This window comes from Coregonus clupeaformis, chromosome 17 (assembly GCF_020615455.1).
Source record: "Coregonus clupeaformis isolate EN_2021a chromosome 17, ASM2061545v1, whole genome shotgun sequence".
NCBI classification, from domain to species: Eukaryota; Metazoa; Chordata; class Actinopteri; order Salmoniformes; family Salmonidae; genus Coregonus; species Coregonus clupeaformis.
The window spans coordinates 54,975,442-54,989,274 of record NC_059208.1 but is presented as its reverse complement, the minus strand read 5'-3'; the positions used below and the strand labels follow the sequence as shown (position 1 = coordinate 54,989,274).

The window sequence follows — 13,833 nt, the reverse complement described above, 5'->3', positions numbered from 1 at the left end:
GAACAGCTGCCAACTCCACCGGCCTGGATGGAGACGGTCTCTTGACCCATCCATACCTAAGGTGCCATCCAGCCTGACAAGCAACCCCCGCAGCATGTCCCACACCTGGTTCAGCCAGGGGTGTTTTCCTACCTTGGGTGGGGTGGCAGAGGGTTGTGAACACCTGCCAGAGGAAATCATATCTCTAAACCTTTGGGGCGGAAACTTGAATGTACCTGTAACACACACAAGGGGGCATAAAACTTAGGAGGCATCAACTTTTTCTGCACTTTTGTGGTGCATTTTCACTATCAGGCAGAGCTCCAATGTTTGGCCAAAATGTTTTGCATTTGGTGTTTCCACCTCTTCAGGCCTGGCCCAAAAAAAGCCCAAACGTTCCTGTCCTGGCTGTCCTGCTTCTGAAAAGGTCCTGGCTTTGTTCTGTTATGACAACTTTCAGGTCTTTAAAGAACTCATTATCGAAGGGAGGGGAGGAGAGGGGGGGCTTCAAAAGCTGCTCACATGGAAGCAATTAACACATAGAACTAATAGTCTGGTGTGATTCTCTCCCTGTGGTCCAGTCAGCTGAGACAGGGATGAGTGGGGCCCATTATAGAATAGTAATAGGACACTGATAGACCATTGCTGGCTGTTTGTTTGCCATTGTCCAGGCGGCAGAATTGATAGATAGCTCAGTTTATTCCTCGCTATACTTCACAGGTTGGCAAAGTGGGTGTGTGTTTGTGTAATTACTGTAAGTGGGTATTTGTCACAAGCCCTTTAAATTCCATACTGGGATCAACTGCTGCATAGCACTGACTATCTGCCTACCAGTCTGTATGTCTGACTCCAACCCAACCACCAAACAATGTGCGGTCGGCCCAACCACCAAACAATGTGCGGTCGGCCCAACCACCAAACAATGTGCGGTCGGCCCAACCACCAAACAATGTGCGGTCAGGCCGACACAAATGAAGAGTCAGCTTGCATGGAGTGAACAACTGTCTAATCATGAGAGAGGGGAGAGAAAGACCACCAACTGCAACACACTGCTACACAATACTGTACTTCCCCAAAGCCCAGAGAGCAGAAGCAGCACCAGTGACAGACAGTGGATGTTTTGTATTCTCTATCCAAATAAAAGGGCTCCTCTTTCTTCCCTATGCTGGGTCTAAAGCTGGGGGTGGTCGGTTACAGTGAGACAGGGGGATCAACCCAAAACAACACCACCACCAGTGATAGAGATCACTTCCTGCCCCCAGCACGCTGACAGATAGAGATATCATGCCATGGCATAAATACAGCCTGCTGGAAGCGGGCCAAGACCTGATCCTCGGGGAGGAACACAGAAGACCTGGGAGGGACAGGGGACCTCCCCTCCAGTCAGACCCCCAAAAAGCTGATCTAAGACCAGGTTCTCCCTGTCCATATGATTGTATAAATGATTATCTAAAAGGGAAAACTGATCCTAGGTCAGCACTCCTACTCTGAGATTTCTTTGTGAAAATGGGCCCAGGTCCCCAGGCTTGTTTCTCCTCTCCCAGCCTGGTCTGAGGCAGCAGGCAGGCAGTTAGCTTCACTCCAGATAATGAGTCTGGCTATCAGCTATCAGCCACCAGTCACCGGGCCGATAGATAACCACCAGTCACCGGGCTGATAGATAACTACCAGTCACCAGGCCGATAGATAACTACCAGTCACCAGGCCGATAGATAACTACCAGTCACCAGGCCAATAGATAACTACCAGTCACCAGGCCAATAGATAACTACCAGTCACCGGGCTGATAGATAACCACCAGTCACCGGGCTGATAGATAGCCACCAGTGAGGGTGAGACAGACTCCACTTACCTCCCCATTATCTCAGGAGAGAGATCCCTTATGAGTAATGCCTCCTCCTATCTCTAAAACCAATGAGGAGGAGGGTAAAATGGCACCACACACACACAGTGGATGGATCGGCTGCCGTTCATAACGCCATTCCTGGTTATAGCAACTGGGGGGGATTTCAGAGAGGAGCTTCACTGGCTTTGGCCTCACACAGAAACCTATTATGAGAGAACAAACCAACAGACGGAGGCCTGAACTCACATAGCCAGCCTGAAGTCAACTGTGAAATAATTTATCACATATTGCCCTGGCCACGCTTGTTTCGCTAAAGCTAAACAAACGTCATGCTGAGGGAATGCAACCGCTTACCACACACACACACTCCACACAAACACACTTTTGTCTCTGAGGTGGTGTTTGGTATGGTAATCCTTTGTTGTTTGCCTTAAAGCCATGGAGTCATTCATCTTTATTCCAGTCATGCCTAGAGGAAGCTAATCTGTTATGTTCTCTATAGGTTGATGCCTCTGCTGTCTGTCTACTGTATCGCCTGGGTGTCGGTCCAGTGCTGGGATGGGGACATTACTAGCCTAACTGATATGCTGGTGAACCGGAGCATAACATTTACATTACATTTTAGTCATTTAGCAGACGCTCTTATCCAGAGCGACTTACAGTTAGTGAATACACATACATATACATATATACACACATATATATATATATATATATATATATAAACAATATATACTATATTTATTGGGCCCCCCATGGGAATCAAACCCACAACCCTGCCGTTGCAAACGCCATGCTCTATCAACTGAGCTACATCCCTCCTGGCCATTCCCTCCCCTACCCTGGACGACGCTGGGCCAATTGTGCGCCGCCCATGAGTCTCCCAGTCGCGGCCGGCTGCATAACCATCTGGGTTCTAGTTACAGGGTGGTTTAATGTCACCATAAAACTACATTTCCCATTTTTCACATGAAAACACTCAGATACCAGAAACTAAGACGACACATTTTTCAAAACACATTTTTTTGTGACACAATGCAGCTCTGTAGCATTTTGTCTCTTTATTCTGAGATGTTGTCAGAGTAGTTATTTGACAAAATAGGTGAAGTGGCAAGTAGCCTAGTGGTTAAAGCATTGGGCCAGGTCGCTGGATCAAAAAACCAAGGTGAAAAATCTGTTGATGAGCCCTTGAGCAAGGCTAATTTGTTCTAATTTGCTCATTTCACTAATTTGCTCCAGGGGCACCTTACTACTATGGCTGACCCTGTATAATAACACATTTCACTGCACCTATCAGGTGTATGTGAAAATAAAACATATAAAATGTATAAAAAATATATATATAAAAATAAAAAAAATACTGAAATCACTGAAGCCTGCCACTGAGGTTTTGTTTAGGTAATAAATCTTAAATCATATTCCAGATCGTAAATAAACAAAGAAATGCTCAATTTCCTCTCAGACCTTTTGACCATATTTTCTATTCGTATTTATTGAATAAAGAGAAACAATACCTTTAAAAACAAATACATCAATGTATAATTATTGTGCACATTATATAGGCTGCATTTCGTTTTTCTTTCTGGTATTACTGCATTAGCCTAACTGTCATGTGAATTTCTATCTCTAATTCACCCTAAGCTTGAATCATTACCAGAGGTTGTAAGGCTCTGGTTTTAATCATAAATGATTCAAGGTCCATAACCACGAAGAAGGATTTTTTGTATGTTTATTCATGGAGAGCTCTGGCCCCAAAAACACATACATACTGTTTTTATACCTCTTGACAAACAAAGGCACTATGCTCCTCCCACCTTTAGGTGGCTTTTCTAAACAGTTTCCGCCTTCCCCTTCACCCTTGAATGTTTAGTACCGCCCCCTCTGTTAGTGGGTTGACACTACATGATAATTCTAACATTTATACTGTATTTGGGGTGAAATCCTTTAGTCATTATTCTTAAAATCCAAATTAATCTAACACTAACCTTGAGGGTTTAACTGTATGTGCCAAATAGCCTACACAGCCAATCGCCAAATAATGCTGTTGAGAACGGGCAGAAAAAGTTCATGTCAATCCACGGAGGCAACAAGGACATTGTGGAAGTTTAATTCAATAAGAGCAAAGCTGTGAAAGGAGAGTTGTAAATAAAGAGAAGGGAGGGTCAGAAAAGTCATGTTTGGGAAAGATTTGGTGAAGTGGTAAAACAGGATGATAGCAGTGCCCGGCTATGTTATGTGAGATGTTTGTGAGGCTCTGTACATATTCTACAGTCACAAGACAGGACTTCAAATAGGCCTATGGCATGTCAAGGGAACTGTAGCCTACTGTTTAGATAGATGAAATGGAAACTGAAATCTGGACATTGACTAACCAGAATAACCTACAGTTATTTTTGCAAACTCCAAGGTCCTCTGATAATACTAGTCCCGTGCGAATCGACATCCCTGTGTTTTGAGAGAAATGTCTGAGTTTGACAGGTGTTGCTCGCGGTTTGAGCAAAAAAAACAATAACGGATTCGATCAATTGAACAAAGTGCTGCGCATAAGCTATATATGAAGGGCCTACATGTAGCAACTTTCACAGTGAATGCTTTTGTTTATATGTTTTGTGTGCAAATGAATTGAACATCGCCAAATGAATAACGGACATTCTGGGGTAGGGCCTAATAAATACATAACCAACGTTCTCTAGTAATACTAGTCCCGTGCGATTGGGGCTATAGACTTAATAATAACTCCTGCAGAATTAAGCATTTCTTGCAGTAAAATTGTAGGCTAAATTTGGCCTTCGGAACAGGAGTGGAGAAATATTATGTATTTATTTCTGCATCTTGAGAGAATGCAATGCTCAGTTAGAAACCATCTGTAGCTGTCTTCATCATAAAAGCATAATAAAAGCTGATAGTATTTCAACCACATAAAATATGCATCGAAGCTGAACTGAAATCTTATCAGAAACACGTTGGGTCGTTTTCAAAGCTTTCTTTTTCCTTACAACCGGTCAAACTGATGTCATTTCGATATTTAGCACAGAAAATCTTTCCTGTATTTTTTATTTTTTTACTTTATTGTATTTTCTCCCCAGTCCCTAAATGTCTTTGCTCTGCGAAAGATGACAGAAAACTCCATCGATGTCAACTAGATTTAAGCATTCATTTTTATCGATCTATTACATTATTCTGTTGAGGGTTTACCTAGTCTTCTGGGGCAACATATAATGACAGAAGAGAAGCTGCATGTATCTAATTATAGACAAGTTGACTAGCAAATAGCCTACCAACATGTCGGAAATTATAAGGAGAAACATATCCAAATCAGGCAACAACAAAAGATCCTGCACGCCCTGTCAAAAAAATCGTTCTGCAGTCTTTGACTATAGCCTATAGCGCATTTTCTATACTTGCGGGTTAGTGTTGGGTGCAGACCTCAGATTTTCACTTTATCACATATAGTCGGGCAGTTGCGGATGGGCTATTAGCAATTGCGGGTGGGTGCGGGTGAACAAACAGCTGACCCGCACACCACTAGCGTGTGTTATCATGTGTGTATGCGTGTGTCTCAGATAAAACTGTAAGTGAAGCAGAAGTTACGCAACCATGACAACTTAATTTAACACTTGGAAAGAGAAAGGATTTCGCAGCCCAATTATTGCAGAAAATATTTTAAGAAACTGTGCTTAGTCCGGCAGAAATACTATAGAGCCAGCACAAATATGTTATAACAGGGGGCAATGCAACGGTAGCGGAATTACTCTTCGACTCAATTTTCCAAAAACTCTTAAATATCTACTCCGAAAATAAGATTCAAAGATGTCTGCAGAAAGAATGGGGTGTCAGCTATGACATGGCACCTTGAGTTTGAAAAATAAATCTACTTTGGTTATCGAACTACAGAAAGTGAAATGGATTTACACCAGGTAATGGAATTACGGTAACTGAATTACATCATGGGTGCCTGATCTGTACTACACAGAAATGCATAACTATGGATATGAACGTCATTCTCCTCGTTTCACAAGTTTGGCCAGCACAGGACAGCACAGAAGAGGACAGAAGAGGACAGCACAGAAGAGGACAGCACCGCACAGAAGAGGACATCACAGCACAGTACAGAAGAGGACAGCACAGCACAGTAGAGGACAGCACAGAAGAAGACAGCACAGCACAGAAGAAGACAGCACAGCACAGAAGAGGACAGATGTGTTCAGCACAGTACAGTAAAGAAGAGTATAGTTCAGTACAATATACTGTACTATAATTTTCTTTACGGTACTGTGCTCTACTCACTGTACTATCCAAACGTGTGAAACATACGTCTATGATAGGTTCAGATTTGGTCCAGTCAGGACAGTCTGTGGACGTTAACATCAAGGCCAGGGACGACCTACCAAATTTCAACGTCCATGGACGTCCGGTGTTGGTCGGTGCTCAGTGGGTGAGGATCCTGGTTATTGTACATGGAAAAAGAGGGGGCTCATGGGTTTGAGAACGGACAAACACGATTTGAAAAAATTAACTGCAATTTTTAAAGGAACCGGTTGACTTGGTCTTTTAGCTAGCTACAGTGAGGGGAAAAAAGTATTTGATCCCCTGCTGATTTTGTACGTTTGCCCACTGACAAAGAAATGATCAGTCTATAATTTTTACAGAAGGTAAACAATTTCTCCAAAACTAAATATAAGTGTTGATATTAGTTGGCAGGGGTCTATGTCAACATTATTGTGTTTTGATGTATTTCTGATACATTTTAAGACTTTTTCTGGGTAGATGTTTGCTAAGCCCCCTCTTCCCTCTGTTTATCCAGAAATCAAAGCCTTTACTTATAGCTAATTTTAAAGGATGGAAAATGGTTGAAAAAATGTATCTATGCCTTCATTTCCCACAAATATAGACTCTTAGCTTTCATCTGACAGCCAATTTCATATGCTTCTATGAACTTCACGTCAGTGCTCATGGGCCCTTTTCGATGGAAATGCCCCAAAGCTTTGGGTGTCACAGGCGTTTAAATGTTCCCAGATGAGATCAAAGACTCAGTTGTAATTTCGTAACCCCCCTTTCTTCCCACAAGACCCACACCTCCAGAACACCATAAACACCATCACCCATTCATCCAGTCAACACAAAGACCACCATGTTAGGTCTATACTGTAACACAGGAACTTTTGTTTAACCAAACTCACACCTCAATTATACAGCCAAAGACCAGAACTATTATTTGACTAATCATGGCTTCAAAACAGTAATCGGATGTGAAAAGGAAGCAGAAAAGCTAGATTAAAAAAACTAGATGATCCCTAATTGCCCACCAGCCTACTGTGTGGTCCACATCACAGGTAAGGCTGTACAAAGGGCTGGTTGAGACACATTCATTTAGCTTTCCTTTGCATTCCCTGTGCTGTGTGTTTGATGACGGGTGAATTTTGCCCCACTATCAGAGATAGGCTATTCTTCACCATGCATTCAATATGCCATTGGAATTTTTTAAAAAGGGTCGCCTTCAAAACAAAGACAAAATGCACCATTGCATAGATATGAGAGAGAACTGTTGAAAGACATAAAACATTTTCTTAGTTTTGACCAGGTCCCGAGAGGGGCCACAGTGACGGAGGATGCAGACAGACAGGCAGGTTGTTGTAGCCATGTGTGTGCATGCATGGTGCGGGACCATAGAGATACAATATTGTAGCCATAGAGATACAATATAGCAGTATTCTATATTATTTTGTTCTGAGAATGTATAAAAGTGGTCCATTTCATTCTGTGGTTGTAGTCGTGTGCGGTCGTGAGCAGGCCCAGGAGTTCGTCTCCCTCCAAGCTACTAACTAGCCCTCTGATCACATGCTGGTGGGAGTGGAGCTGATAACAGAACAGAGGCTGTGAGAAGATCAACGTCACAACCTACAGACAGGGTGAAACGAGACCCATAATAACCTTCCCAGGACATTTCTCAGTGACACTGGCCTTTCATTTCCTCACAGATAATCATCCCCCCTCCTCCCTCCCCACAACCCCACTCCCAAAGGAGAGACAACACAATGCAGCTAGACCTCACTATCTACCTCTGGTCTCTACACAACAGAAGCCTCTCACCCCAGGGAAACAAGTGTATCATCTACACTCACTGGCTGGCTAGCGGCATGATTATCCCCGATGGCATCATCAATAACAACAGCAACCATAACAAGCAAACATTGATCCATATGGAAAAAACATTTAACAGAGAATATCTGTGTTGCAAATGGTTGCTATGGGGATTCTTACACAGAAAAAAAAAAAGAAAAAAAAAAGAGATTGGGCAAACATTTTGTCCTTGACGCTTTCGTTACATCTAAAAACAGCAAGATTGTGAATGTCATTATAGCACACTCACACAAGACCATCCTTCCTCACCACCGGAGAGAACAGAGAGAACTTGAAACAGACATGATTACATTCAGTGGCAGTGCAATGTGCATGAATAACAACAATAACGCTGCTAGTTTTTTTAATTAGTTGGTATGAAAAGGTTAAGCTAGAGAAGGCCTTGAATCTCTTTAGCTTTCCTTGAGAAAGGCAGAAACATTGATTGACTGGTCATCTGATAAAACAACGACGAGGTCCGGAGCCTGCTGGTTTTCTGTTCTACCTGATAATTAATTGCACACACCTGATGTCCCTGGTCTAAATCAATCCCTGATTAGAAGGGAACAATTAAAAAATGCAGTAGAACTGGCTTCGAGGTCCAGAGTTGAGTTTGAGGGAACTAAAGCATGTACATTGTGATTTCTTAGGCACGCAAAACCTGCATCTTCACTTAAGACACATGGAATCAACCAGTGATAAATGAATGCATTTGAATGACAGATTGGTCCTATATCATGCCGCTCTCCTCTTAAGACAAGGAGTATCCACAGGGACGACTCTAGTAGCCTTATCTTTCTAAATGAGCCAGTGCCAATGGAGGGATGACCCAGGCTTTGACACCCCTTTCAGGGGGAAGGGCCCTGGCCAGAGACCCCCTCACCACTGTATTGTCTGGGGATATGTGAAGGTGTCCGCATGCTTCCCAGCCGAAATAATTCGGAACAGTTTGTGCATATATTATGACAAAATGTTGACGTTTTTGTTTGTTTTGGTCTTTGGCAAGGTTTTTTTGGTTGTTCGTGAACACTACATTTTTTCGAGGCAAGCCGAGTCTACGCCCCTTCGTCAGTGATTGGTCAACAGTAGGGATTCTTCAATTAAGTGTTTGTTTTCATGCAACGAGAGACTAATCACTTTCATGCACATTTGTTATCTCTTGAGAAATACTGCACCAAACATCTTAGATGTAAAATTGCACGACGAAGATTTCCTCTGCAAAAACGTCAAAATGAATGACAGATTTCTTGAGTTAGATTAATTCTGACTATTGAGGAAGTGGCTACGGCGTCTCAAAATGGACAAACAGCGTTTTTCAAGCGAAGGTCTTTTAAGGGAGTATGCGAGTACACTCGTTCGTTAACTGAAGCATGCGGACACCTTACGCCTCATTGGAGAGGTGCCCCACTGCCTCCCTTTCCACTGTAGATGAATAGACACCAGACAATTTACAGGTCTCTGACCCTTGTAAAATAGCCACCACCTCTTCAACAAGGTACATTTAGCATTTATGTGATTCAAAGTTTCAATGTCACGTGTACAGTGAAATACCTTTCTTGCAAGCGCTAAACCCAACAATGCAGTAATCAATATCAATGTAGTACTAAACATAACATAAGGTAGAACAAAAACATGTGAGAAAGTAAGAAGCTATATACAGGGTCAGTTCTAATAGCATATTTACAATGTGCAGGGATACTGGAGTGATAGAGGTAGATATGTATAGGGGTAATGTGACTAGGCATCAGGATATATGATAAACAGAGTAGCAACAGCGTAAAGGAAGACTGTATGTGTGTGTGTGTATAGTCAGTATAAATGTGTGTGCATGTTATGTGTGTGTTGGAGTGTCAGTGTGCGTGAGTGACTCGGTACCGGTACCCCCTGTATATAGCCTCGTTATTGTTATTTTATTGTGTGACTTTTAAACTTTTGTTTATTTAGTAAATATTTTCTTAACTCTTATTTTCTTAAAACTGCATTGTTGGTTAAGAGCTTGTAAATAAGCATTTCAATGTAAGGTCTACACCTGTTGTATTCGGCGCATGTGACAAATAAAATGTGATTTGAGTCTTGTGAGTGTGCATAGAGAGTGCAAAAATAAATACAAGGGTCAACTCAGATAGTCCGTGTAGCCATTCTGTAGCTATTTAGCAGTCTTATGGCTTGGGGATAGAAGCTGTTCAGGAGCCTGTTTGGGTCAGACTTGATACACCGGTACCGCTTGCCATACGGAAGCAGAGAGAAAAGTCTATGGCTTGAGTGTCTGGAGTCTAATGATTTTCCAGGCCTTCCATTCACACCGCCTAATATAGAGGTCCTGGATGGCGGGGAGCTTGGCCCCAGTGATGGACTGGGCTGTCCACACCACCCTCTGTACCCTCGCCATGCGATCGAGGGTGGTTCTGTTGCCATACCAAGCAGTGATGCTGACAGTCAAGATGCTCTCAGTGGTGGAGATGTATAACTTGTTGAGGATTTGAGGGCCCATGCCAAACTGTTTCAACCTCCTGAGCACAACTGTGCGCGTGTGGACTATGTTAAGTCCTTAGTGATTTGGACTCCGAGGAACTCGAAGCTCTCGACCTGCTCCACTGCAGCCCCGTCGATGTGGATGGGGGCGTGCTCGCCCCCCCCCCCCGTTTCCTGTTGTCCACGATCAGCTCCTTGGTCTTACTGACGTTGAGGGAGAGGTTGTTGTCCTGGCACCACACTGCCAGGTCACTGACCTCCTCCCTGTAGCCTGTCTCATCATCGCCGGTGATCAGGCCTACCACCGCCGTGTCGTTAGCAAACTTCATGATGGTGTTGGAGACGTGCATGGCCACGCAGTTGTGGGTGAACAAGGAGCACAGGAGGGGACTAAGCACACACCCCTGTGGGGCCCTCGTGTTGAGGGTTAGTGTGGTGGAGGTGATGTTGCCTACCCTCTACCTTGGGTCGGCCCGTCAGGAAGTCCAGGATCCAGTTGCAGAGGGAGGTATTCAGTCCCAGTGTCCTAAACTTGGTGAGGAGCTTGGAGGGGACAATGGTGTTAAACGCTGAGCTGTAGTCAATTAACAGCATTCTTACATAAGTATTCCTCTTATCTAGGTGGGTGAGGGCAGTGTGGAGTGCAATTGAGATTGTGTCGTCAATGGATCTGTTGAGGCGGTATCTATAGTTGTTCTCTCTCTCTCTCCCTCTTTGGGGAGGAATCTATTCTATTCTCTCCCTCTCTCATTCCCTCATTGCAAGCTAGGTCACATCAAGTCATAATGGGCTAGTTTTACATTGAAACAAGCTATTTCAGAGAAAATCTGATTATATTGTTGATCTGATCTGGACAAATCATATTCTTCAATGGGGATATTATTACTCTCTTTGTGCAATCTGAGAAATGTAGACATCATTTGCTTATAGCTTTCTCTAGAGAACTACAATAGCCTAATAGTCGGAACCGACTGAGCTGTCCTAGATCATATGCTTTTAACCTGCAGAAGTGTTTTGTTTATCCGATGAACACTGAATAATCAAAGAATTAGAAGAATGGTAGGGATACCAAATTAGAGTTGTTGATTGAAAGCCAAAACATGTGTCAAAGTAGCCTAATAGTAATTAGAGTGGGTGGGGTCAACACTGTTCTGGAAGACAGCTCACTGGGACAAACTGGGTAAAACTATTGCCATGATATTCAGAGAAACTTTCTCTACAATCATACATGTTCATAGGCTCTTTGCATTGTTCCAAAAGGTGGAGAAAAGTAAAAAATTATTGTTTTAGAATAATTGTAACTTTTGAGATTTTTGGGTCAGTCCTCTTGTGCACTAATTAGAAAAGTTAGTATATGCAGGGAGAAATGTTCACAGACAATTTGATAAGCTACATGTAAAGGCAATGAAGGCTAGCGACACTATAATTATCTAATGTAGTTCTAACTTACTCAAATGAAACCGTTTCAAAAACACCAATCAGAGTAAACGATACATTGTTTCCTCTTTAGTAGGCTACCTTTTGATCATGTCCACATATTCTTTCCGTAGTTGGTCCCCATGCAACGAAATCAGTTTTGAAACTTTTGACAGCTAAGGACTGAAATTAATCACATTTTTACTGTTAAAACTGTATTTACATACAACACTTTACGGCTTGAGTTTAACATTTTGCTAAAATCAGATTTCAAACCATTTCAACAACATGAACATGTGGCCTCGACGTAAACAAAACAGGAACAACGCAGTTATTTAAAAGTAGGCTAATTCAAACGGCTCTATCAAACTTCCATGTCTGAATAGCCTAGTTTTAAAACCAACAACTGGAGAGCAATTCAGTCCCTCCTTCAAATCGACAACTGCGTAGCCTGATAAATGAAACAAATAACAATTCGTCCCTTTATAGTGTTCATGACAAAGTTTCAAGTGGCTCGTTCTCGCGCAAAAACTCACCTGCGAGACCAATGGGACAAGTGTTTGTTCCACCGACCGAGTTTTGATTTCCAGTCCGGAATCAAAGTTCCCACTGCCGCAAGGAGATGAAGCCATTCCCGCCGACCTCTCTTTATTACACGATTCACTACTGACTTACCGCTACCTAGCGTAACGTTTCAATAAATGTGGGTAATGTCTGTAAATCTTTGGGATTTCTTCCTCTAGTTACACGATCGACTGACTGCCCCTTTAAAACAAGCACGCAGTTGTAATCCTCTCGTGTTCGGCTGTGCTGCGTTCTGTGCGTCCGCTAATGTCCATGTAGTTAGGCTAGTCAACTACGGCAGAGAAAGGAGAATGCAGCGACTAGAGAGAGAGTGGGTTGGCTATCTAGGACTATAGCCGGATGGATAGGAACTGACTCACACACACGAGCGAGAGAGAGCACACTGAGAACATGGGGCAGTTTTAGCCTCTAATTTACAGAAATAATTTCAGTTTGTCTTAAACTCGTACGAAAGCGGTATATTTTCCTCATAGCCTATAGCCTACCCTAACAGTGTTTCCGTATGACATGGTAGTGACCCTTGACTTTCGAAGTTATTGAAATGGCTAAAAAAAAGCCACTATTTGATTATATATTCCATGACTCTTTTTCTACAGTGAACAAAAATATAAACACAACATGCAACAATTTCAAAGATTTTACTGAGTTACAGTTCATATAGGAAATCAGTCAATTTAAATAAATAAATTAGGCCCTAATCTATGGATTTCACATGATTGGGAATACAGATATACATCTGTTGGTCACAGATACTGTACCTTAAAAAAAGGTAGGGGCATGGATCAGAAAACTAGTCAGTATCTGGTGTGACCACAATTTGCCTCATGCAGCGCGACACATCTCAGGCTGTTGGTTGTGGCCAGTGGAATGTTGTCCCACTCCTCTTCAATTGCTGTGCGAAGTTGCTGGATATTGGCGGGAACTGGAACATGCGGTTGTGCACGTCGATCCAGAGCATCCCAAACATACTCAATGAGTGACATTTCTGGTGAGTATGCAGGCCATGGAAGAACTGGGACATTTTCAACTTCCAGAAATTGTGTACAGATCCTTGCGACATGGGGCAGTGCACTATCATGCTGAAACATGAGGTGATGGCAGCGGATGAATGGCACGACAATTAATTAATTTATTAACTTTTTTTTTTTTTTTTTCACCTTTATTTAACCAGGTAAACCAGTTGAGAACAAGTTCTCATTTACAACAATGGGCCTAGGGATCTCGTCACGGTATCTCTGTGCATTCAAATTGCCATCGATAAAAATGCAATTGTGCTCGTTGTCCGAAACTTATGCCTGCCCATACCATAACCCCACCGCCACCACTGGGCACTCTGTTCACAACATTGACATCAGCAAACCGCTCACCCACAAGACACTGTGCTCTTTGGTTCTACCCACCAGTGGCGTCATTAG

General features: G+C 42.8%; 1 protein-coding gene across 2 annotated transcripts in view; it reads right to left on the bottom strand.

The window, feature by feature from the left end:
- LOC121586757 (alpha-catulin-like) overlaps positions 1 to 12,712 on the bottom strand; it is a 104,289-nt gene extending 91,577 nt beyond the window's left edge. For both annotated transcript variants that reach the window (XM_041903717.1, XM_041903718.1), the window contains exon 1: positions 12,370 to 12,712. In XM_041903717.1, the coding sequence (XP_041759651.1) occupies positions 12,370 to 12,465 (96 nt within the window). In that variant the 5' untranslated portion in view covers positions 12,466 to 12,712. The remainder of the gene's footprint in view (positions 1 to 12,369) is intronic.
- Between the last annotated feature and the right edge of the window lie 1,121 nt (positions 12,713 to 13,833).